The sequence below is a fragment of the Panulirus ornatus genome, chromosome 65, assembly GCF_036320965.1.
Source record: "Panulirus ornatus isolate Po-2019 chromosome 65, ASM3632096v1, whole genome shotgun sequence".
Classification (NCBI taxonomy): Eukaryota; Metazoa; Arthropoda; class Malacostraca; order Decapoda; family Palinuridae; genus Panulirus; species Panulirus ornatus.
In genome coordinates, this window is record NC_092288.1 from 17401913 (window position 1) to 17425443 (window position 23531).

The following is a 23531-nucleotide window of genomic DNA, read 5'->3' on the forward strand; positions in this document are numbered from 1 at the left end:
AGAAGGTAAGGAAGGAGTTTGTGTCTGGGATGACAGTGTTCAGGGACAAGGGCTCTGGCTCCAGCCGGCCCAGGAAGGGAATGTAGACCGAGCGGGTCTCAGTGTGCCGGTGCTGAAGGAAGGAGATCACTCTCTCCTGCTCCGCCAGCAGGTAGATGCTGCCCATATTCACGAGCGCCACCAACAAGCACATCACCACAGACACCAGAACCAACTCCACTGGCTTTCGGCTGGCCTACCCTGGCCACCTGGCCTTGCTCGGCCTGGCATGGGTGACGGGCCAGCCAACCCATTAGAGGTAGTTCCAGGCTGGGGGAAGCTGTAATGGTGTGTGTAAAGCAACATATAGGCTGGGCCACACTCGGGGTGGTGCTGTATTTGTGACTGTCAGGCTGGTGGGAGGGCGGCCACGAATAGTTTAATTGGCGTTAGCACGATGGTGCGACCCTTGAGCACATTAGTGCGTCCCTTGAACTCGAAGGTCGTATCATCATGCTCAACGGCCGTACCGTCGTCCTCAAGTGTCACTCCTCTGTGCTCAAGGATTATAACTTCGTTCTTAATACTCGAACCGTCATCCCTATGGCGTTATTTGCTTACTATCAATAGTCAGATATTAAGACAGCATAGGTGGGTGGTGACGTACCTGATCCTTGGTGTCGGTCTTCAGCACTCCGTCCAGCCACCAGGTGAGAGTAGCGGCGGGTCTCGAACCCCCAGCTTCACATACCACGGAGTACCGCTCCCCTTCGCTTAGCGCAGTGTCGCTCGCCAGGATCTTCACTTCCAACGGCGGAACTGTGACAGGGACGTAAGTAACACACGGGAAAATATACGCATATCTCTCTCTCTCTCTCTCTCTCTCTCTCTCTCTCTCTCTCTCTCTCTCTCTCTCTCTCTCTCTCTCTCTCTCTCTCTCTCTCTCTCTCTCTCTCATACAAACATATGAATAGAAAAGGAGACAAAATATCAGCTGACAAAATCTATGATACATCGTACATTTGGCCAAAACTAAGATATGTTTCTCAGGTATGATCACAGCACGTGAAGAAGCACAAAGAGCTGGTAGAGAAGGTCCAGAAGAGGGCAACGAAGATGGTGCTAAAACTAGTAAGGCTAAGTTGAAGGAAAAGACCAAAGGCCTTACGTTTTTCACCATGGAAGAGAGAGGAGTGAGAAATGACCTGATCACATCCTTGAATCTTTTCGATCAGACTGACAACAAATAAAAAACGCATATTCGAGAGATACAGACATAGACAAGCCAGAGGACACAGCATGGAATTAATGAATGAAATTTGTTACAAAAACAAGTAAAGAAGTAATTCTAAAGTATATGAGTAGTGAGCAAACTGGATGAATTGAATTAAGAAATGGTTAACGCTGACAACATACAGAAGTTTAAAAGATTGTATGGTAGAGAATGTTTAGGAGTTGAGGACCAGCAAGTAGAGAAAAAGAGAGAAAAAAGGTAATTATATATACAGTCCTCCACAGGTAGGCAAGAGTGCTAGCCACTCAGCCACCAGGACCCATGATTCATGAGAAATGGTTATTCGATCACAAGTAACACTTATCCTTCGTCCTGTGTACATTAGCAACGAGATCTACTCGGCCAGGTAGGTCCCGTTAGATACACAGTAGCCAGTTGTAACGTCTTGTCAAACATCACTGGGACGATCACAACACACCTCTTTAGCTTCTTTACACACCCCATATTAAACCCAAGATGAAGGCTAGAGGAATAATGTCAAGAAGGATGGAGTACCTCTACACCTTGAGATTAAAGCTAGCCAAACACCTTCGATAAAATGGCTTAGAACATATTTAAATGTTCTCATTTGGGTGTGGTGTCAGCAACCCTTGGACTGTATATTGATGGGTGGGTGAACTGTATAATAACGGGCGAGAAGGCTGTATGTTGATGTGTGGCCAGACTATATGTTCTAGGACAGTTAGAGAAATTTTAATAATATTCCCCACCGGTGACGAAATGCCGAGAGTTGGAGGACTGTTAGACATTTTGATTAACTCCATGCTAACAAGGTGGGGAACAGAAAACGTGTCACGGGAACGCTCTGAAGCTAAGCGAATGTAGAAAATGGGGTCCTTCAGGAATTAGTGGTGGGGTAACTACTATATTGGCCACTCATATCATATATCAAATCGAACGGAATCATAACTGCATGAGATTACTAGTGACGTTAGGATTACAGAAGGGGACTGAGAAAAAATGTACAGACTTGAATAAGACTCACTAGTGGTAGGATGAGTAGCCGATGAAAATACGTTCTCATCAAGAATAAGAATTGACAAGAGCCTTAATGTGAACTTTCACATGCATTTTGTTAGTGTATATATATATATATATATATATATATATATATATATATATATATATATATATATATATATATAAATATAGTGCATATGAATGCGCACGTCAACAGATCCAAGTGGTGGTACTGACAACAGATCCAGTTGGTGTGACAACAGATCCAGGTGGTAGTATTGACAACAGACCCAGGTGGCAATACTGACAACAGATCCAGGTGGCAATACTGACAACAGACCCAGGTGGCAATACTGACAACAGATCCAGGTGGCAATACTGACAACAGACCCAGGTGGCAATACTGACAACAGATCCAGATGGTGGTACTGACAACAGACCCAGGTGGCAATACTGACAACAGACCCAGATGGTGGTACTCACAAGTTAGGTTGAGGGTCACGGTGGCAGCCAGTGGCCTGGTCATGTTAGAGTTGTCAGCCTGGCAGGTGAGGACCCGGTACAGATGCTGCCGGGTCAGGTTGGGTAAGGTCAGGATGTTGCGGGTGACCTGACCTTTGGCTTCCTCCACGACGTCGTCCAGGAGTGACCTCTCGTGCCACCAGGTCACCTTGGGTCGCGGTGACCCTGGAACAAAAAAAGAGATATTTGTAATATGAAATTTCCGAGATCAAGATTTTAATTTTCTTGGTTCGGGAAAATCTTAAGAATATCAAACGTTAAATGACTTAATCAATATAGAGGAAAAATGATTGAAGGAACCTCTAAGATGAGATTAAAATCCGGGTCTGGAAGGGGAATTAAGTTATAGTGAGCCATATATAGAATCTATAACCCTTTTAAAAGGTGAAAAAGAGCTAAAACTTAATCTTTTCCCTCACTGTAATTGGGTCGTTAGCCAGGGAAAAGAAAGAGGTCGGAAAAGAGAAAGGCAAAGTGGAGACGCAGAACTCGAAAGAGCCAGCAGCGAGCACCTTAAATTCTCCAGGAAGGCGAGTTGGCCTTGGGTCTAAACGTAGTTACCCCTCGTCCGTTTTCTAAGGATTTACGCCATCAGGGGAGGTAATTGAGATGCAGCGCGTGTGTGCCCGTTAATGAATTAATCCGTCCCCGAGGAAGTGCACAGTTAATCTTATCTTGGTGTAGCGAGACACACGGCTCTGTGGGTCATGATGCAGATGTGCTGCATGCTTATTTATGAAGTATGTCCTCTCTCATCGCTCCGTCCGCCGGTCGATTGAGAGAGAGAGAGAGAGAGAGAGAGAGAGAGAGAGAGAGAGAGAGAGAGAGAGAGAGAGAGAAGCTAAAGCTACGATCAAAGAGCGTTGCACAGCCAAGGTAGAGTCGTTCAGTAGGTTCCTTTCCGACTTTGGCCCAGGCAAGTGGCCGAATTGACCACCCCCACCCCTCAGCACTGGCCTCCTGGCCTTGCCCACCTCGACTATGAACCAGTTCACATTGGATGATCATACGTAGAGTCACCCTGAAAGGAATGCTATTCAATGGAGTCATGTTATCACTTCATGAAGTCTGAGAAATGGTACACGAGTGGTGCTACACACACACACACACACACACACACACACACACACACACAGAAGCATAAAAAAGAGATTTGTCAATAGTGATATCAATACGTCATTACCATGAGTGGGGGTTAAAACATGAACGTGCGATGAAAAAAAGAAGAAACCGTCATTTTTATGAGGTTTTAAACCGTATCATCTTTTATTCTGTTTTCCTCCCGACATGACGTACAATAGATTTTATCAAAGAGTGAAATTAAAAAACAAACATCGAAATCTTTTTCTTTCCTTCATATATTTCATAGAATTTCGCAACATTTCAAAAGGGAAATCTATTTCAACCTGGTTACTGATGACGCTCAATTCATCCATCCTCTACTGCATCGATATCTAGGATCAAGATGGAACCTGGTTATTATCCTTCCCTTCTGCAATATTCAGTACCAAGTGATGGAAGGAGAGACAAAGGTATTATGGGGTCATGATTCAGAAAACAGAAATGTTGTCTGCGCATTCTGAACCCAACAAAACACACAGATTTATTGGTTGTGGGCGCTGAAACTGCTGATAGAACATCAAATGTTGTTTGTGGATGTTGAAACGGCTTCAGAGACCTTGTACTTGTTACTTGTAGATACTGTAACTACTTCCCCAAACAGGCAGTAAGGCCGTGCATGTGGAGCGCAACCCCGAGGCAAAGCGAAGCCTTCCGTGCTCGGGGGAGACCAGCGGACGTTAAGCTTTTATACGTATCAGGTTCCGTTTTATGTAATGGGCATCACGAGCTACAAATAACAGGCCAGGAGAGAGAGAGAGAGAGAGAGAGAGAGAGAGAGAGAGAGAGAGAGAGAGAGAGAGAGAGAGAGAGAGAGAGAGAGAGAGAGAGAGAGAGAGAGAGAGAGAGAGTACGATCGAAGGACTCCCGTAGTCAAGGTCTTCAAGGTAAAGGCGTCCAGTAGGTTCCTGCCGACTGTAGGGTAAGTGGCCAAATTAACCAGCCCAGCACTACCCTTCCCCAGGCCTTGCTAACCTCAACTTTGTACGTACCACATCGCACCATTAGCGTAGCAAACATTTTTGCTTTTCTATTGGGATGTAGATGGGTGGGGGAGAGGCTTATGGGTGCAAATGAAAATAGGGCACACTATTACCATTACATATATATATATATACACATATACACATAATCGCCATTTCCCGCGTTAGCGAGGTCTCGTTGACAACAGAGAACTGAGCCTAAGAGCGAAAAACCCTCACCTGGGCCTCCTCTTTTCCTTCTTTTGGAAAAGTAAAAACTGGAAGGGAGGATTTCCAGCCTCCCGCTCCATCCCCTTTTAGATACCTTTCCCGACACGCAGGGAATATGTGGGAAATATTCTTTCTCCCCTATCCCCAGGAATGTATATATATATATATATATATATATATATATATATATATATATATATATATATATATATATATATATATATAATCGTTTTTCATACTTGATATTTGTTACCACTTAGCGAGGTAACGCTAGGAACAGACGAAGAAAAAGCCATATGAACTTACATCAAGCAGTCATATGTAATGCAATGAAACCACGGCTTCCTATCCACATTTAGGCCACACAGATCTTTCTATGGTTTACTCCGGAATCTTCACATGCCCTGGTTCAGTCCAATGCCAGTACGTCGACCCCAGTATACCACATCGCTCCTGTTAACTCTATCCCTTGCCGATAGAGAGTGAAATTGCAAAGCTACACATCATTATTTGAGAATTCATTAATTTCTTTATTTACTTCATAAATTCTAAAATCGTTTTCTGTTACATTCCTTTGATCAATGGAGGACTTACGACCATTAGCGAGTTATTTAAGCCGAGAGACCTGCAGACTATACTTAATTAAAAGTTGAAAATCTTAATTACAGGTGTTGTATATCACATTAAGATTAGGTCATGCTCTGCCCTCTAGGTAATCTATTCATTTCTAGGACGAAAATCAGTCAATCTCATACTCCCTAAAAATGTATAGAAAACGAGAGAATAAAACGTTTTGGTAAGATATATTTTCTCCTTTAACGCTTCAGAAAGCGACATATTGATTGTCTATGTCGAGACTGCTTCAGAAAATGGCAACTTTTGTTTGTGGATCTTGAAACTGCTTTAGAAAACGGCAATTTTGTTTGTGGATGCTGAAACGCCTTCGTCAAGGCTGTGTGAGTTAAGAGCGTACCGAGGCAAAGCCAAGCCTTCCTCAGGCGGGGAGAAGAAGCTCTTATCCCCTGTGTATCATGTTCCATAAGGTGTTGTGGGTATTTCGTGTAGGTTAGGCAGAGGGGAGAGAAAAATAGCTACTTGGGCCAAAAGGAGTGACATTTGACAGGCACTGAAGTGCTGGCGGGCTCAGCCGTTGAGAGAGAGAGAGAGAGAGAGAGAGAGAGAGAGAGAGAGAGAGAGAGAGAGAGAGAGAGAGAGAGAGAGACTGAGTTCGTAGGAGTATCGTAGCCGACGTCATTATGGAGAGGTGTTCGATAGTTCCCAAATAGGCCAAATTAACCAGCCCAGCTCTTGTGCCTCCTGGCCCACACTTATGTGCTGGGCCAGATCCTACCGGATAATCAGTATCTATCCCCAAAAAAAGAACTCTGAGAAACCTACACAGTTAAGCTGGTACTATACACATACAGAGGAAAGGAGATTAGATTCTTCGGTAATGAGATCGGAAGATAAGAATTCCTTCAGCAGTAAGCGAAGGTCGTGAATAATATGAAAATATATATATACATGCAATGAAAAACTGTATTTTTTTATGAATTCTAAACGCCATCATCTCCCCCCCCCTTCCTCCCCCCTTCCCCCAATAATATGAATAAAACATATTATCAAGGAATGAAATTGAAAACTTGCATATCGTATTTTAAGAGTGAACTGATAACTTTTCCTTTACTTTCTTCAGAAACTCGAACGCCATTTTCTATAACATTTCGCCAATCAGTACATATCTCAGTCGCAGGACTTATTTTGTACCTGAACACTTTATCGCAATAAAATAATATAAAAATATCTGAATTACAGGCACTGTTTCACATACGATAAAGTCTTGCCCCAAGTTCTAGATATACAAAATCAGTTTATCTCATTTGCTCATTTATCTCATTATCTCATTTATCTCATTTATAATATTCATCGCAAAATGATACAAGGAGACAAGAAAGATTCAGTCATGCATGTTGAAACTGTCTTAGAAAAATTAATGTATTGTTTAAGAACATCAAAACTGTTCTAGAAACAGACAGGCAGGTTTTCTTTGTGGACGTCGAAACTAGAATCAGAAAACAGATGCGTAGTTTTAGCGATAATTGGACCTGGCTTCGAAAAAAAACGGGAATGTGGTTTGTGGCTGTTGATACTACTACAGAAAACGGAAGAGGTTAGGAGCAACTAAAGGTATAACCAAGGCTTCGACCCAGGCCGGTACTTGCCACCAGTTCCTTGCTATACCAACATACACACACACACACACACACACACACACACACACACACACACACACACACACGCACACACACACACGTCACATCGGATGATTAATGAAATGTATTAAACCCTGAAGTAAACGTCTCTTCTGTCGATTACATTATCACTTTATAAAGTCTGAGAGACTTACATAAGTGCACTGGAACTATACACTTACAAGAATATAAGTAGATTCTTCTTTACTAATGTTATAAGTTATATATTCCCTCAACTCTAAGGAAAGAGCGTGAATAAGGTTAAAAAATATCAGTTTGCAGTGAAAAATCACCACTATCTTTCTCATAATTATCAACGCGACATATTACCGTGGAGTGGAAAAGTAGAAACCTACACACACAAAACACCGGTTTCTACAACATTCCGCCGGTCAGCGATGGATGAAAAAAAGGAAAACACCAATCAGCAGACCTTATGTATAACACCAATCAGGAGACCTTATGTATAACACCAATCAGTAGACCTTATGTATAACACCAATCAGTAGACCTTATGTATAACACCAATCACCAGACCTTATGTATAACACCAATCACCAGACCTTATGTACAACACCAATCAGTAGACCTTATGTATAACACCAATCAGCAGACCTTATGTATAACACCAATCACCAGACCTTATGTATAACACCAATCAACAGACCTTATGTATAACACCAATCAGCAGACCTTATGTATAACACCAATCAGCAGACCTCATGTATAACACCAATCACCAGACCTTATGTATAACACCAATCAGTAGACCTTATGTATAACACCAATCAGTAGACCTCATGTATAACACCAATCAGCAGACCTCATGTATAACACCAATCACCAGACCTTATGTATAACACCAATCAGTAGACCTTATGTATAACACCAATCAGTAGACCTCATGTATAACACCAATCAGCAGACCTTATGTATAACACCAATCACCAGACCTTATGTATAAAACCAATCACCAGACCTTATGTATAAAACCAATCAGCAGACCTTATGTATAAAACCAATCACCAGACCTTATGTATAAAACCAATCAGCAGACCTTATGTATAACACCAATCACCAGACCTTATGTATAACACCAATCAGCAGACCTTATGTATAACACCAATCAGTAGACCTTATGTATAACACCAATCAGTAGACCTTATGTATAACACCAATCACCAGACCTTATGTATAACACCAATCACCAGACCTTATGTATAACACCAATCAGCAGACCTTATGTATAACACCAATCAGTAGACCTTATGTATAACACCAATCAGTAGACCTTATGTATAACACCAATCACCAGACCTTATGTATAACACCAATCACCAGACCTTATGTACAACACCAATCAGTAGACCTTATGTATAACACCAATCAGTAGACCTTATTCATAACCTGACGCTCGCTGAGGGCTTTTTACCTGTCGTTGGAAAACCTTGATTACAGGTGTTGTGTCCTGCTCTGGGCTGCAGATATTCACTGTCAGGACGAACTCAGTTTACCTCATGTCCTTCTGTAATACTCAGCGCCAAATGGGAAGAGAGTGAGGTACTGTGGGCTTATATTTCCTATGATTCGGACACGAATGTTAAAACAAGGACAGTTATCTTGTTGTGGCTGTTCAAACTGCTTCAGAAAAAGGATTCGTTGTTAGAGCATGTTCAAACTGCTTCAGAAAACGGATTGGTTGTTAGAGCATGTTCAAACTGCTTCAGAAAACGGATTGGTTGTTAGAGCATGTTCAAACTGCTTCAGAAAACGGATTGGTTGTTAGAGCATGTTCAAACTGCTTCAGAAAACGGATTGGTTGTTAGAGCATGTTCAAACTGCTTCAGAAAACGGATTGGTTGTTAGAGCATGTTCAAACTGCTTCAGAAAACGGGCGCGTTGTTTGTGCATGTCAGAACTGCTTCAGAAAACGGGCGCGTTGTTTGTGGATATTGAAACTGCTTCAGAAAACTGTATCTCTCCTTCGTGGATGCTGAAACTGCTTCAGAGACCGAACCTGCCGTACACGTTGCGAGATCCCTGAGGCAAAGCCAAGCCATCCGTCGTTCGTGGTGGGAGAGCCAGCCCAGCGGTGGAAAAGTTTGTATATGTTTGAAGTTCCTAGGGCTACTGACGGTATGCCGAGAGAGAGAGAGAGAGAGAGAGAGAGAGAGAGAGAGAGAGAGAGAGAGAGAGAGAGAGAGAGAGAGAGCGTACAGCGCTCGCCGCTCACCCCAGGGAGAACCAGAGTTACGAAGAGCGAATTGTGTGAGCTACGTGGTGTCAAAATTGTCAAATGTTTACGTGTGATGTGGAGGGAGTATATGTATGAGAAGGAGTGAAAGCCAGCAGTCCACGTGTGTGTGTGTGTGTGTGTGTGTGTGTGTGTGTGTGTGTGAGGCTTAAAGGAAAGACAGCTTTCCGGGCCAAAGGAATGGCACTAGACAGCCACTAAAGTGCTGGTTCACTACGCCGCCGTCTCTAGCCTTCCCAGTACCCAGGCGAGAGAGGGTGTCAGGTTACGTTACCATGGCGAGTTGTCTGACAACACTACTATGTGTGTGCTACTGCCAACCGCTGGTACCCTGACAACACTACTATGTGTGTGCTACTGCCAACCGCTGGTACCCTGACAACACTACTATGTGTGTGCTACTGCCAACTGCTGGTACCCTGACAACACTACTATGTGTGTGCTACTGCCATTACTGGTACTCTGACAACACTGCTATGTGTGTGCTACTGCCAACCGCTGGTACCCTGACAACACTACTATATGTGTGCTACTGCCAACCGCTGGTACCCTGACAACACTACTATGTGTGTGCTACTGCCAACCGCTGGTACCCTGACAACACTACTATGTGTGTGCTACTGCCACTACTGGTACTCTGACAACACTACTATGTGTGTGCTACTGCCAACCGCTGGTACCCTGACAACACTACTATGTGTGTGCTACTGCCAACCGCTGGTACCCTGACAACACCTCTGACACGGCTGTATCACGCGTACGTCACCCGTACCCTGACAACGTCCTGACAACGCTGTACGTCGCGTGCATCACTGTTACCATGATAATATCTCTGACAACACCACCACAAACTTATCTCAGGTTGTCCGAAAACACCGTCGACAGCTGCACTACAGGTGCGTCACTGTCGACAGCTGTACTACAGGTGCGTCACTGTCGACAGCTGTACTACAGGTGCGTCACTGTCGACAGCTGTACTACAGGTGCGTCACTGTCGACAGCTGTACTATAGGTGCGTCACTGTCGACAGTTGTACTACAGGTGCGTCACTGTCGACAGCTGTACTACAGGTGCGTCACTGTCGACAGCTGTACTACAGGTGCGTCACTGTCGACAGCTGTACTACAGGTGCGTCACTGTCGACAGCTGTACTACAGGTGCGTCACTGTCGACAGCTGTACTACAGGTGCGTCACTGTCGACAGCTGTACTACAGGTGCGTCACTGTCGACAGTTGTACTACAGGTGCGTCACTGTCGACAGCTGTACTACAGGTGCGTCACTGTCGACAGCTGTACTACAGGGCGTCACTGTCGACAGCCGTACTACAGGTGCGTCACTGTCGACAGCTGTACTACAGGTGCGTCACTGTCGACAGCTGTACTACAGGTGCGTCACTGTCGACAGCTGTACTACAGGTGCGTCACTGTCGACAGCTGTACTACAGGTGCGTCACTGTCGACAGCTGTACTACAGGTGCGTCACTGGTATCCTGACAGCACTATACCACACGTGTGTTTTAGTACCCTGTCATCACGCTGACAACACTACACCACACCCTGTGTCACCGGAACTTTGACAACATCTCTGAGAACACAAGCACACCCATGTCACTGCCGCTGGTGGTGTCTTGAAAACAACTCTGACAACAATATACCACTCGAGCACTCTGACAACACCTCTGGCAACAATGTATCAAAAGTCTGTCACTGGTACTCTAACATTACCTCTGACAGCAGTTTACCACAAGCATATCACTGCCATTACTGGGTACCATAACAACACATTACCATCTGCGTATCACTGCCACCACTGGTACCCTGACACCACCTAACTATCTGCATATCACTGCCACCACTGGTATCCTGACAACACCTTACCATCTGCGTGTCACTGCCACTGCTGGTAACCTGATTAAAAACACCACTGACAACACTGGTGTCACTGCCGACACAGAGGTCACAGTTTTCTCTTATTAGAAAACTAATATCTTTAAGGAAATAACACACATGATGTTATTCTTTTAGCCCAACTGCTTTTTAATCTCGACTGATTATATGATTATATGATTGGACTCGCATTGATCTGTGGTGTATCTAGGTCTGTTGTGTCTGCTGTCTTTACTGCTTTGGTCTGTTACGTCTGCTGGACCGGTTTGTTGCGTCTGTTGTCTTGGTCTGTCGCGTCTGCTGGTTTGGCCTGTTTGTCTGCTGTCTTGGTCTGTTACATCTGCTCTCAGGGTCTGTTACGTCTGCTGGGTTGGTCTGTTGTGTCTGCTGTCTTGTTCTGCAGTATCTGTTCTCTTGTTCTGCTGCGGCTATTGTGTCTATCTACTGTGTCTGTCTACTGACTTGTTCTGCATTGTCTTCTTTGTTCTATTTGTTCTTTACCAATCTCCAGTCCTGTTCTGTTCTCTGTTGTATTGCTTTATCCTGTCTTCTTTCCTGTTCGAGTCTGTCTACTGTCTGATGCTGCTCTCTTTGCTGTGTTGCTCTGCCTTTTCTTCTGTCCTCTTTTGTTCTGTCTATTGTTCTTCTACCTCATCTGCTTCTCTGTTCTGTCATTCCGCGCTGTTCTCCGTTCTGTTCAGTTCTCTTGCTGTCTTATTCTGCTCTGTCTGTTGTCGTCTCTGCTTTTGTGTTCTACTCTGTTGGCTGTCTTTTTTTTTGCTCTGTCTACTGTCATTTCCCATTGTCTGCTCTCTTATCTGATCTGCTGTTCTTGGTCGTTCATGCAAGACGTCGTGTTTTAATGTCCTTGCTGTCCTCTTTTGTCCTGTCTGCTGTTGTGGTCTTCTCTGTCTGCTGTCCAGTTCAGACTCTGTCTGCTGTCCTGATCTTCTCCGTCTGCTGTCCTGGTCCTTGTCTCCTTTCCTGGTCTTGTCTGTCTCCTGTCCTGGTCTTCTCTGTCTCCTGTCCTGGTCCTCTCTGTCTGCTGTCCTGATCTTCTCTGTCTCCTGTCTTGGTCTTTGTCTCCTTTCCTGGTCTTCTCTGTCTGCTGCCCTGGTCTTCTCTGCCTCCTGTCCTGCTCTTCTCTGTCTGCTGTCCTGTTCTCACTGTCTGCTGTCCTGGTGTAGCTCCATCTGCTGTCATGTACCACCCTGTCCTGCCCAAGTTTCTCATCCTTCACAAGAGCTTATGATGTTGACTGTCATCTTCCAAAACCCTCACTCCTCCCAAGTCCTCCAGGTCTTTCCCTCATTACCAGTCCTTACGCGTCATTGATATCCATCCCATCCCCCCCCTTTCCTCCCAAGGGTAACCCCCTCCCTCTCTCTCTCTCTCTCTCTCTCTCTCTCTCTCTCTCTCTCTCTCTCTCTCTCTCTCTCTCTCTCTCTCTCTCTCTCTCTCTCTCTCTCGGGGATGCTTAAAATGCTTTTCTTCTCCTCCCATCTGGAAATACCAGACATTCTCAATACCTCCAGGTCGACAAGTATTTCAAGTTCAGTCGGAAATGAAAGACGACATCTCGCCGACTTTCTAGATCAACCAAGTGCCTCATTTACGAGATGAGACTGTGATATTTTTTTTCATCCTCAGATCACAGACTAAGCGCCGTAAGATCACATATTTTCTTACCCCCTTGTTCTAAGTAAATTCAGTGTTGGGGGGGAAAAGGTATTTTTCTTCCTCCCGCCCGAGCAATAAAACGAAAAATATTGAACGGCCTCCCTCCCGGAAATTCTTAATGTTGGCTTATGACTACATGCCCGTTTACGTCACGGAAACGTATACACATTACGACTCCAACGACCCCGCTCGTAATTCCTGGAGACGGACAACATAACGCGGCATTACGACTGGTATTTATGTGCGGGGGGGGGGGGGGGGGCACGAGTTAGTTCCAGAGAGAGAGAGAGAGAGAGAGAGAGAGAGAGAGAGAGAGAGAGAGAGAGAGAGAGAGAGCGTTGTCGTCGAACAGCCACTGATTTACTCCTGACCTGCCACGGGTGGTATGCCAACCCTTCGGCGGCCGTGATAAACAAGGTGACCCCCCCACCAGGCAGGTGGCGAGCTCAGGCCTGAGAAGGTGGTGAAGCTGCTGCCTCTGCTACAGACAGGTGCTGTGGTCAGCTGAGGCGGGAGCAGCTGAGGTTTGTTGTGGTGGAGGGTACGTGTGGTTTTGTTGTGGTGGAGGCAAGGATGATGATGTCGATGTATATGTATGAAGAAAAGACCACCAAGAAACGGAGGTAAACATGAGATATCAGGCCAGATGTAACAACTACCTCACTCGGTCAGCAGTGGTGTGATTATAAGGAAAGAAGATTATATATATATATATATATATATATATATATGCGATTGTCTTGGACATTCGCATGTTTACCAAATGGCGTCCTAGCTTCGTCTCTTCGATGTATATCAACTGACTGTTATTTTTCTCTGTTGTGTCTCCCCTGATGATGTGATTGTTACACGAAAGTGCAATTGGGAACTTATCGTGTTACATTTTCACCGTGGACTCATAGGAATATCTTGATCACGCGCAAAATTGTGATCCTTTCCACTATATATATATATATATATATATATATATATATATATATATATATATATATATATATATATATATACATATATATATATATATATATATATATATATATATATATATATATATATATATATATATATATATATATATATATATATATATATATACATATATATATATTTTTTTTCATACTATTCGACTTCTCCCGCGTTAGCGAGGTAGCGTTAAGAAGAGAAGACTGAGCCTTTGAGGGAATATCCTCACTTAGCCCCCGCTCCCTCACCTTTTATTCGCCTTTTACGACACGCACGGAATACGTGGCAAGTATTCTTTCTCCCCTAACCCCAGTGATAAATATATATATATATATATATATATATATATATATATATATATATATATATATATATATATATATATGTATATACAGTGAAAACATAACAAAGCACATCAGCGAGTCCCGTCAGGTCCACTTCAGATACTCGATATTATCATTGGTCAAATAATCGAAAAATCAGAGATCAAATATTCATAACAACACGTTCCATAAGGTTTAGTTTCGACTCATTTACCTTCAGTCATCATGTTTCGCGTAGGAACAGCTGCTAGAGTTGATATCTGTGAGATAAGCGACCTACTTGGCCAGTGTCTCGCCACTGTCTCTCAGCTCTCCGGGGTATTTACACCCGGACTTGGGTATGATCAAGATCGCGACTCGTGATGCCGGCAGCTGGCCCGGCCCTTCGCGCACCGGCCTTCTAAACACCTGCCCCAGTAAGTTCCCCCCGCCAATGGTCCGGTGAGGCGTAACAGACACACACACATACACACACACACACACACACCTGCCTGTCCTCTCAGCCCGCCAAGGGCATCATCGCCGCTGCTGACCATCTACTCTCCAGCATCCGCGCACCTGTCTCCCTCAGGCACCGCCGGATGACCTCGGCGGAGTCAGTCCCACCTGCCCGCTGTGGGTGTTGCCACGACGCTCCGTCTGGCAGTGCTGGGAACACCTCACCCGCAGGAAACGGGAGACGTTGGACGATAACAAAGGGAAAAGCAAGGAAATGAAAGGTATGTGGTCGATACAGATTAGGGTGGAGGGGCAAAGAGAAATATATAAAAGACAGAGTAGAAGGTGGAGAGATGAAGAGAGTTAGGAAGTGTTGGAAATTCTAAAAGGGAAGAGAGAGACCATATGACATAATAGACAGACGAGTTATCGAGGACTAAAGATTTGTAGGTAATGGTGTGTGTGTGTGTGTGTGTGTGTGTGTGTGTGTGTGAAATTTCTTTATGTGTGCAACGGGAAGAGAGTTATACACTCGTGTTCCCCCCGTCTTTCATCCTTGTATGTACATGCGATATCTTTACTCTTATGTGTGAGTACATACACGCACAATCACGCCTCACTAACCTAAGCCAGATTACCGTTTATCAACCAGCAACGACGGTATGATGAACAGCTGGGGCTGGCTGTGGGCAAACTACCTCATCCTGGTTTCAAACCCATGCGAACCTGACTCCAGGCGGACCTATGCTGACTCCTAGGCATGTGTGAGATATAACAACGAAAGGAACAGACAAACAAGCAATATCGCTACCTTTTGACTAACATTTCGAAGACCATCTGAGTCTAGAAGCTAAGGGCTAAAACTGACCCTACAATAAACCAACAATTTGAGAGTTATAGAAAAAATATCACGGTATTAAAAGACATAATGTGATCAGGAGGTCATAAAATAGGAGAAAAATACGATGTGTTCCTTGAGAGAGAGAGAGAGAGAGAGAGAGAGAGAGAGAGAGAGAGAGAGAGAGAGGAGCGTACCTAACTACCTACGAGTATGTACGATGAGATACATCCATGAGAGCCGGGCGAGCGCGGGTGGGGTTCCACAGCCCCTGGCTTGATGAATGAGATCATTCGTCTCAGCTGCCACTTGCATTACATGATTATCTGTTCTTGGTTCATCTGGGACTGATTTCAACTAATCCCTTGACTAGATGGTGTTATCTCCTCATTATATTCTCTGAATTCCAGTCTCTCATTAATGTCAACGCCCAAATCTTTTACATTAGTTACACATTCTATCGCTTCCTCTGTAGAGCCTCTATATGGTACTATCAATGTATTTTTTTTCTTGTTCTTCAAGATATTTGCTTAAATTTTCCTTCTTTATTTTCCACAAGGTTCACTTCTGCCCATTTATGAATTGTGTCTACGTCTTCTTGCACCTCCTTTTGATCAGATTCCGGTCCAATCCTTTTGCCTAATGTGGTGTCATCAGGAAAGCTCCATAATAGAGTTTCCCTTATTTCGTTGTCCGTGTCTAACATCTCAGCTACAATGTGTATTGTGGGTAACACTGTTCCCTGTGGTGCTCCAGACAGGCCATCTTCCTCTTTGTTTGGCCACTTTCTACAGCAGACTTTTGTGGTTTGCTTTGTCTAATGCTTTTCCAAAGTCATAAAAAGAACTAACCTTATTTTTTCCTTGGTTTAAACTTTCATACATGTCACTGTAATGAGCTAGGAATTTGGGTTTGCAAACTTTATACCAGACATAAATTTGTGTCTGTGTCTGTGTAACTATTCTTGATCAGCTGGTCTGGCATCTTCCCTTTTATCACTCTTTCGAAGACTTATTACCTGCGAAGTCATGTCGGATGCTCGGCATTGTTTTGGCGTTAGCTTGGAACCTTCAACGTGCATCGCTGTTACAAATGCCACTTTATGAATGTCAACAGCTTTGCTTTTACCCAGACTTTACCTCAGTGATATCCATGATGTCATTCATGTATGTGAATGATATCTTTGGGGTTCTTTCCAAGTTATGTATACACCTTTTTCATTCATTTTGTGTTCTCTGTGGGTTATCATCATTTCTTTATCTGTATTCTTTACTTTCTCATTCAGTTCTCTCAGTATTGCTTCTTTCGTTGTTATCCTTTCCTTCTATCTATATGTCTTTCTTCTTTTCATGCATAGTTTTGTTTTTTCCTTGAATACCAACCATTTTGTATTTGTTTTTACATTTCATTGGTATCTTCTCAATAATCATTTGGCCTCGTCTCTCACGGTCTACTCTTATGTTTCTCACCAACTTATTGCCAAAGACGATCTCATTCAACCTTGTTTATACGATCCAATAAACTTGATGCGGTTGAACGCTGTACCATTAATATTTAACTTCAGAGTCTACGACTGACAACGTTTGCGCCTCTTTCGTCACATGAACAGGATCCAGGCTTCTATACATATACATATATATATATATATATATATATATATATATATATATATATATATATATATATATATATATATATATATATATATATATGTATATAAATATATTATTTTTATCATAATTATTATACTTAGTCGCTGTCTCCTACGTTAGCAATGTAGCGCAAGGAAACAGGCGAAAGAATGGCCCAACCCATCCACATACACATGTATATACACAGACGCCCCCACATGCACATATACATATCCATACATTTCAATGTATCCATACATATACATACACATATATATACATGTACATATCCATACTTGCTACCTTCCTCCATTCTCGTTGCTACCCCACGACACATGAAACAGCACCCTCCTCCTCCCGCGCGTGCGCAAGTTAGCGCTAGGAAAAGATATCGAAGGCCATATTCGTTCTTACTCACTCAGTCTCTAGCTGTCATATGTAATGCACCGAAACCACAGCTTCCTTTCCACATCCAGGCCTCACAAAACTTTCCAAGGTCTACCCCAGACACTTCACCTGCCCTGGTTCAATCCACTGACAGCACATCGACCCCGGTATACCACATCGTTCCAATTCACTCTATTCCTTGCACGCCTTTCACCCTCCTGTATGTTCAGGCCCCGATCACTCAAAAACTTTTTCACTCCATCCTTCCACCTCCAATTTGGTCTCCCACTTCTTGTTCCCTCCACCTCTGACACACATATCCTCTTTGTCAATCTTTCCTCACTCATTCTCTCCATGTGACCAAACCATTTCAATATACCCTCTTCTGCTCTCTCAACCATACTCTTTTTATTACCATACAATTTTTTTTCATACTATTCGCCCATACACGCACATATACAGACATTTACAGATGTACACATATACTCAGTTCATCGATTAATTCGAAGGGGATGATAAACAGCTGGATTGTCTATGCAGTTTTCCTTTTCTTTTCTTATCCCAATCAGGTTGTGTGATTTCAACGATCGCTCAGTTCCCATTTCTGCAAGACCTCTCCTGGTTTGGTTACATGGAGTAATATAGATACACAGGCCACACACATTCAAGCTACAATTGAAGTGGTCTGGCCTTAACGTTAAGAAAGAGAAAGAAAAAAACATCTTCATGATTTGGTTCTCTTATAAAAGAGAATTCCTTTGGTTAGTTGGGTTTCTGCTGTGGGAGAGAGAGAGACAGAGAGAGAGAGAGAGAGAGAGAGAGAGAGAGAGAGAGAGAGAGAGAGAGAGAGAGAGAGAGAGAGAGAGAGAGAGAGAGAGAGAGAGAGAATTCATGGGATCCAACCCTAAGCGATGCATACAGAACATACAAGCACAAAGGCTAGGATAATGTCATGTTGAACCCCATTACCAACTTAACCTAATCTGAACTTCCAGTAGTTACTGCATATCACAAGGTAATCGCTATATAATGAACTGCTCATCATCAAAGGCAAATAAATCTATTTAAGCAGAAACCAAATCGTGAGGTAATCACAGGCAGTAAAGGGTCAAAGTCCACCTAGGTAGGTTCGAATCTTGGTCGCAACAGCAGCCGGTCCACAGTCAACCAAGCTGTTCATCCATCTCTCATGGCTGGTCGATAGATGGTGACCTGGCTTAGTCTACGGGGTAGGTAGCGTTGAGATCAGAGGCTGAGCCTTAGAGGGATTCCCAGCCCTCCGGTCCCTCCCCTTTTAGTCGCCTTCTACGACACGCAGGGAATACGTGGGAAGTATTCTTTCTCCCCTATGCGCAGGGATATATATATATATATATATATATATATATATATATATATATATATATATATATATATATATATATATATATATATATATATATATATATATATATATATATATATATATTATCCCTGGGGATAGGGGATTAAGAATACTTCCCACGTATTCCCTGCGTGTCGTAGAAGGCGACTAAAATTTTTTTTTTTTTTAATTTTCCAAAAGAAGGAACAGAGGGGGCCAGGTGAGGATATTCCAAAAAAGGCCCAGTCCTCTGTTCTTAACGCTACCTCGCTAACGCGGGAAATGGCGAATAGTTTAAAAGAAAATATATACATATATATATATATATATATATATATATATATATATATATATATATATATATATATATATATATATATATTCTAACGTAGATAAGGATATAGCCTTGAGTAGGGCATTTAGTTGTCCGTACCGTTTGAGCTAAAATAAACGAAAAATGACAGATCAATCAGTCGTCTTATTATAGAACTCAAAAGTCTCCCTAAGAGAAACTTCTGCGTAAAAATTCAGTCAGAAACTTTTATGTGGCTCAGCGTGGAGGGAAGAGCCGCCGGGACTGATAAGTTCAATATGGAAAATATTCAACATCCTCTGCAACTGCTGGAGCTTGGGATTTTAAGGGACATTATCAATTCATTCCTTATCAATTTATCCCAAGCTTTCCTCCGCCAGTGCATCGGCGAGTTTCTTCGGAAGAATACATTATGAAGTAGAATCGTTTTCAGATATCTATTATGAATATCTGAACCAAAATACTTGGAACTGATATATATTAAAAAAAAAAAAAGGAATGCGCCGTTTGTCGAATTGAAATTAATTGATGTTCATATTGAAAGGGAATCAAATGAGGTAAATTTCATGATATATACGATGAAATTAGGTTGCCTGTAAGGTGATGTTTAGGAAATATTTTCAAAACGCGAAATATTTTCAGAGCTCTGCCGTTTGTACCAAGAATTTTTTCAATAATGAATTTAGTAGAGCCACACACACACACACACACACACACACACACACACACACACACACACACACATATATATATATATATATATATATATATATATATATATATATATATATATATATATATATATATATATATATATATATATATATATATATATATATATATATACACATATATATATATTGACTGGAGTAATGCCATCTCAGTTATTAACTCTAAGTCCAGTACCACAAGAAATATCACTGAATCCTCAGTTCTTAGATACACAAAGAATTATAACCTTCATATCAGTGAAGGTCTGTACAAATTGGATAACTTTATTGTTGATAAAATTTGTAAACAATTCACCTTCTTGTCTGCATAATAAGTTTATGATACGCTCGTTGTCTGTCCTGGACAATCACTTGTTTAACAAATGGCGTCCTAGCTACGTCTCTTCGTTGTATATCAACTGATTGTTATATTTCTTGTATCTCCCCTGAGGATGTGATTATTACACGAAAGTGCACTTGGGAACTTATCGTGTTTCATTTTCCAAAAGAAGGAACAGAGAAGGGGGCCAGGTGAGGGTATTCCCTCAAAGGCCCAGTCCTCTGTTCTCAATGCTACCACTCTAACACGGGAAATGGCGTATAGTTTGAAAGAAAGAATATATATATATATATATATATATATATATATATATATATATATATATATATATATATATATATATATATATATATATATTTTATACCTTCTCGCTGTCTCCCGCGTTAGCGAGGTAGCGCAAGGAAACAGACAAAAGAATGGCCCAACCCACCCACATACACATATATATATATACATACACGTCCACACACGCACATATACATATCTATACATCTCAACGTATACATATATATACACACACAGACATATACATATATACACATGTACATAATTCATACTGTCTGCCCTTATTCATTCTCGTCGCCACCCCGCCACACATGAAATAATAACCCCCTTCCCCCGCATGTGCGCGAGGTAGCGCTAGGAAAAGACAACAAAGGCCACATTCGTTCACTCTCAGTCTCTAGCTGTCATGTAAAATGCACCGAAACCACAGCTCCCTTTCCACATCCAGGCCCCACACAACTTTCCATGGTTTACGCCAGACGCTTCACATGCCCTGGTTCAATCCATTGACCTGCACGTCGACCCCGGTATACCACATCGTTCCAATTCACTCTATTCCTTGCACGCCTTTCACCCTCCTGCATGTTCAGGCACTGATCACTCAAAATCTCTTTCACTCCATCTTTCCACCTCCAACCCGGTCCCCCACCTCTCCTCGCTCCCCCCACTTCTGGCACACACATCCCCCCCCCTCGTCAACCCCTCCCCACTCACCCTCTCCATTTGACCAAACCACCTCAAAACACCCTCCCCCCCCAACCACACTCTCCCCACTGGCACACATCCCCCCACCCCTCCACCACCCACTCGACCAAACCAACCCACACCACACACCGTCCTTAAACATCGCACCTCCAGCACACCCACCCTCCCCCGCACAACTCCATCCACAGCCCACGTCCCGCAACCATACATCACCGTTGGAGCCACTACTCCCCAGACATACCCTCTTTCGCCCCCCAAGGTAACGTTCTCGACCTCCACACACACACACACACACACACACACACACACATATGTATATATATGTATATATATATATACATATATATATATATATGTATATATATATATATATATATATATATATATATATATATATATATATATATATATATATATATATATATATATATATATATATATATATATATATACATATATATATATATTTATTTATTTATTTTGCTTTGTTGCTGTCTCCCGCGTTTGCGAGGTAGTGCAAGGAAACAGACGAAAGAAATGGCCCAACCCACCCCCATACACATGTATATACATACACGTCCACACACGCAAATATACATACCTATACATCTCAATGTACACATATATATACACACACAGACATATACATATATACACATGTACATAATTCATACTGTCTGCGTTTATTTATTCCCATCGCCACCTCGCCACCCTTGGAATAACATCGCCCTCCCCCCTCATGTGTGCAAGGTAGCGCTAGAAAAAGACAACAAAGGCTACATTCGTTCACACTCAGTCTCTAGCTCTCATGTAATAATGCCCGAAACCACAGCCCCCTTTCCACATCCAGGCCTCACAGAACTTTCCATGGTTTACCCCAGACGCTTCACATGCCCTGATTCAATCCATTGACAGCACTTCGACCCCGGTATACCACATCGATACAATTCACTCTATTCCTTGCCCGCCTTTCACCCTCCTGCATGTTCAGGCCCCGATCACTCAAAATCTTTTTCACTCCATCTTTCCACCTCCAATTTCGTCTCCCACTTCTCCTCGTTCCCTCCACCTCCGACACATATATCCTCTTGGTCAATCTTTCCTCACTCATTCTCTCCATGTGCCCAAACCATTTCAAAACACCCTCTTCTGCTCTCTCAACCACGCTCTTTTTATTTCTACACATCTCTCTTACCCTTACATTACTTACTCGATCAAACCACCTCACACTACATGTTGTCCTCAAACATCTCATTTCCAGCACATCCACCCTCCTGCGCACAACTCTATCCATAGCCCACGCTTCGCAGCCATACAACATTGTTGGAACCACTATTCCTTCAAACATACCCATTTTTGCTTTCCGAGATAATGTTCTCGACTTCCAAACATTCTTCGAGGCTCCCAGGATTTTCGCCCCCTCCCCGACCCTATGATCCACTTCCGCTTCCATGGTTCCATCCGCTGCCAGATCCACTCCCAGATATCTAAAACACTTTACTTCCTCCAGTTTTTCTCCATTCAAACTTACCTCCCAATTGACTTGATCCTCAACCCTACTGTACCTAATAACCTTGCTTTTATTCACATTTACTCTTAACTTTCTTCTTTCACACACTTTACCAAACTCAGTCACCATCTTCTGCAGTTGCTCACAAGAATCAGTCACCAGCGCTGTATCATCAGCGAACAACAACTGACTCACTTCCCAAGCTCTCATCCACAACAGACTTCATACTTGCTCCTCTTTCCAAAACTCTTGCATTCACCTCCCTAACAACCCCATCCACAAACAAATTAAACAACCATGGAGACATCACACACCCCTGCCGCAAACCTACATTCACTGAGAACCAATCACTTTCCTCTCTTCCTACACGTACACATATCTTACATCCTCGATAAAAACTTTTCACTGCTTCTAACAACTTGCCTCCCACACCATATATTCTTAGTGCCTTCCACAGAGCATCTCTGTCAACTTTATCATATGCCTTCTCCAGATCCATAGATGCTACATACAAATCCATTTGCTTTTCTTAGTATTTCTCACATACATTCTTCAAAGCAAACGCCTGGTCCACACATCCTCTA

The 23531-nt window shown here is 42.8% G+C and overlaps 1 protein-coding gene across 2 annotated transcripts in view; it reads right to left on the reverse strand.

The window, feature by feature from the left end:
- LOC139746408 (protein turtle-like) overlaps window positions 1-23531 on the reverse strand; it is a 431305-nt gene that overhangs the window by 27979 nt on the left and 379795 nt on the right. For both annotated transcript variants that reach the window (XM_071657623.1, XM_071657622.1), the window contains exons 5-6: window positions 2717-2920; window positions 647-798 (exon numbers count right to left, since the gene is read on the reverse strand). In XM_071657623.1, coding sequence (XP_071513724.1) covers window positions 647-798; window positions 2717-2920 — 356 coding nt within the window. The remainder of the gene's footprint in view (window positions 1-646; window positions 799-2716; window positions 2921-23531) is intronic.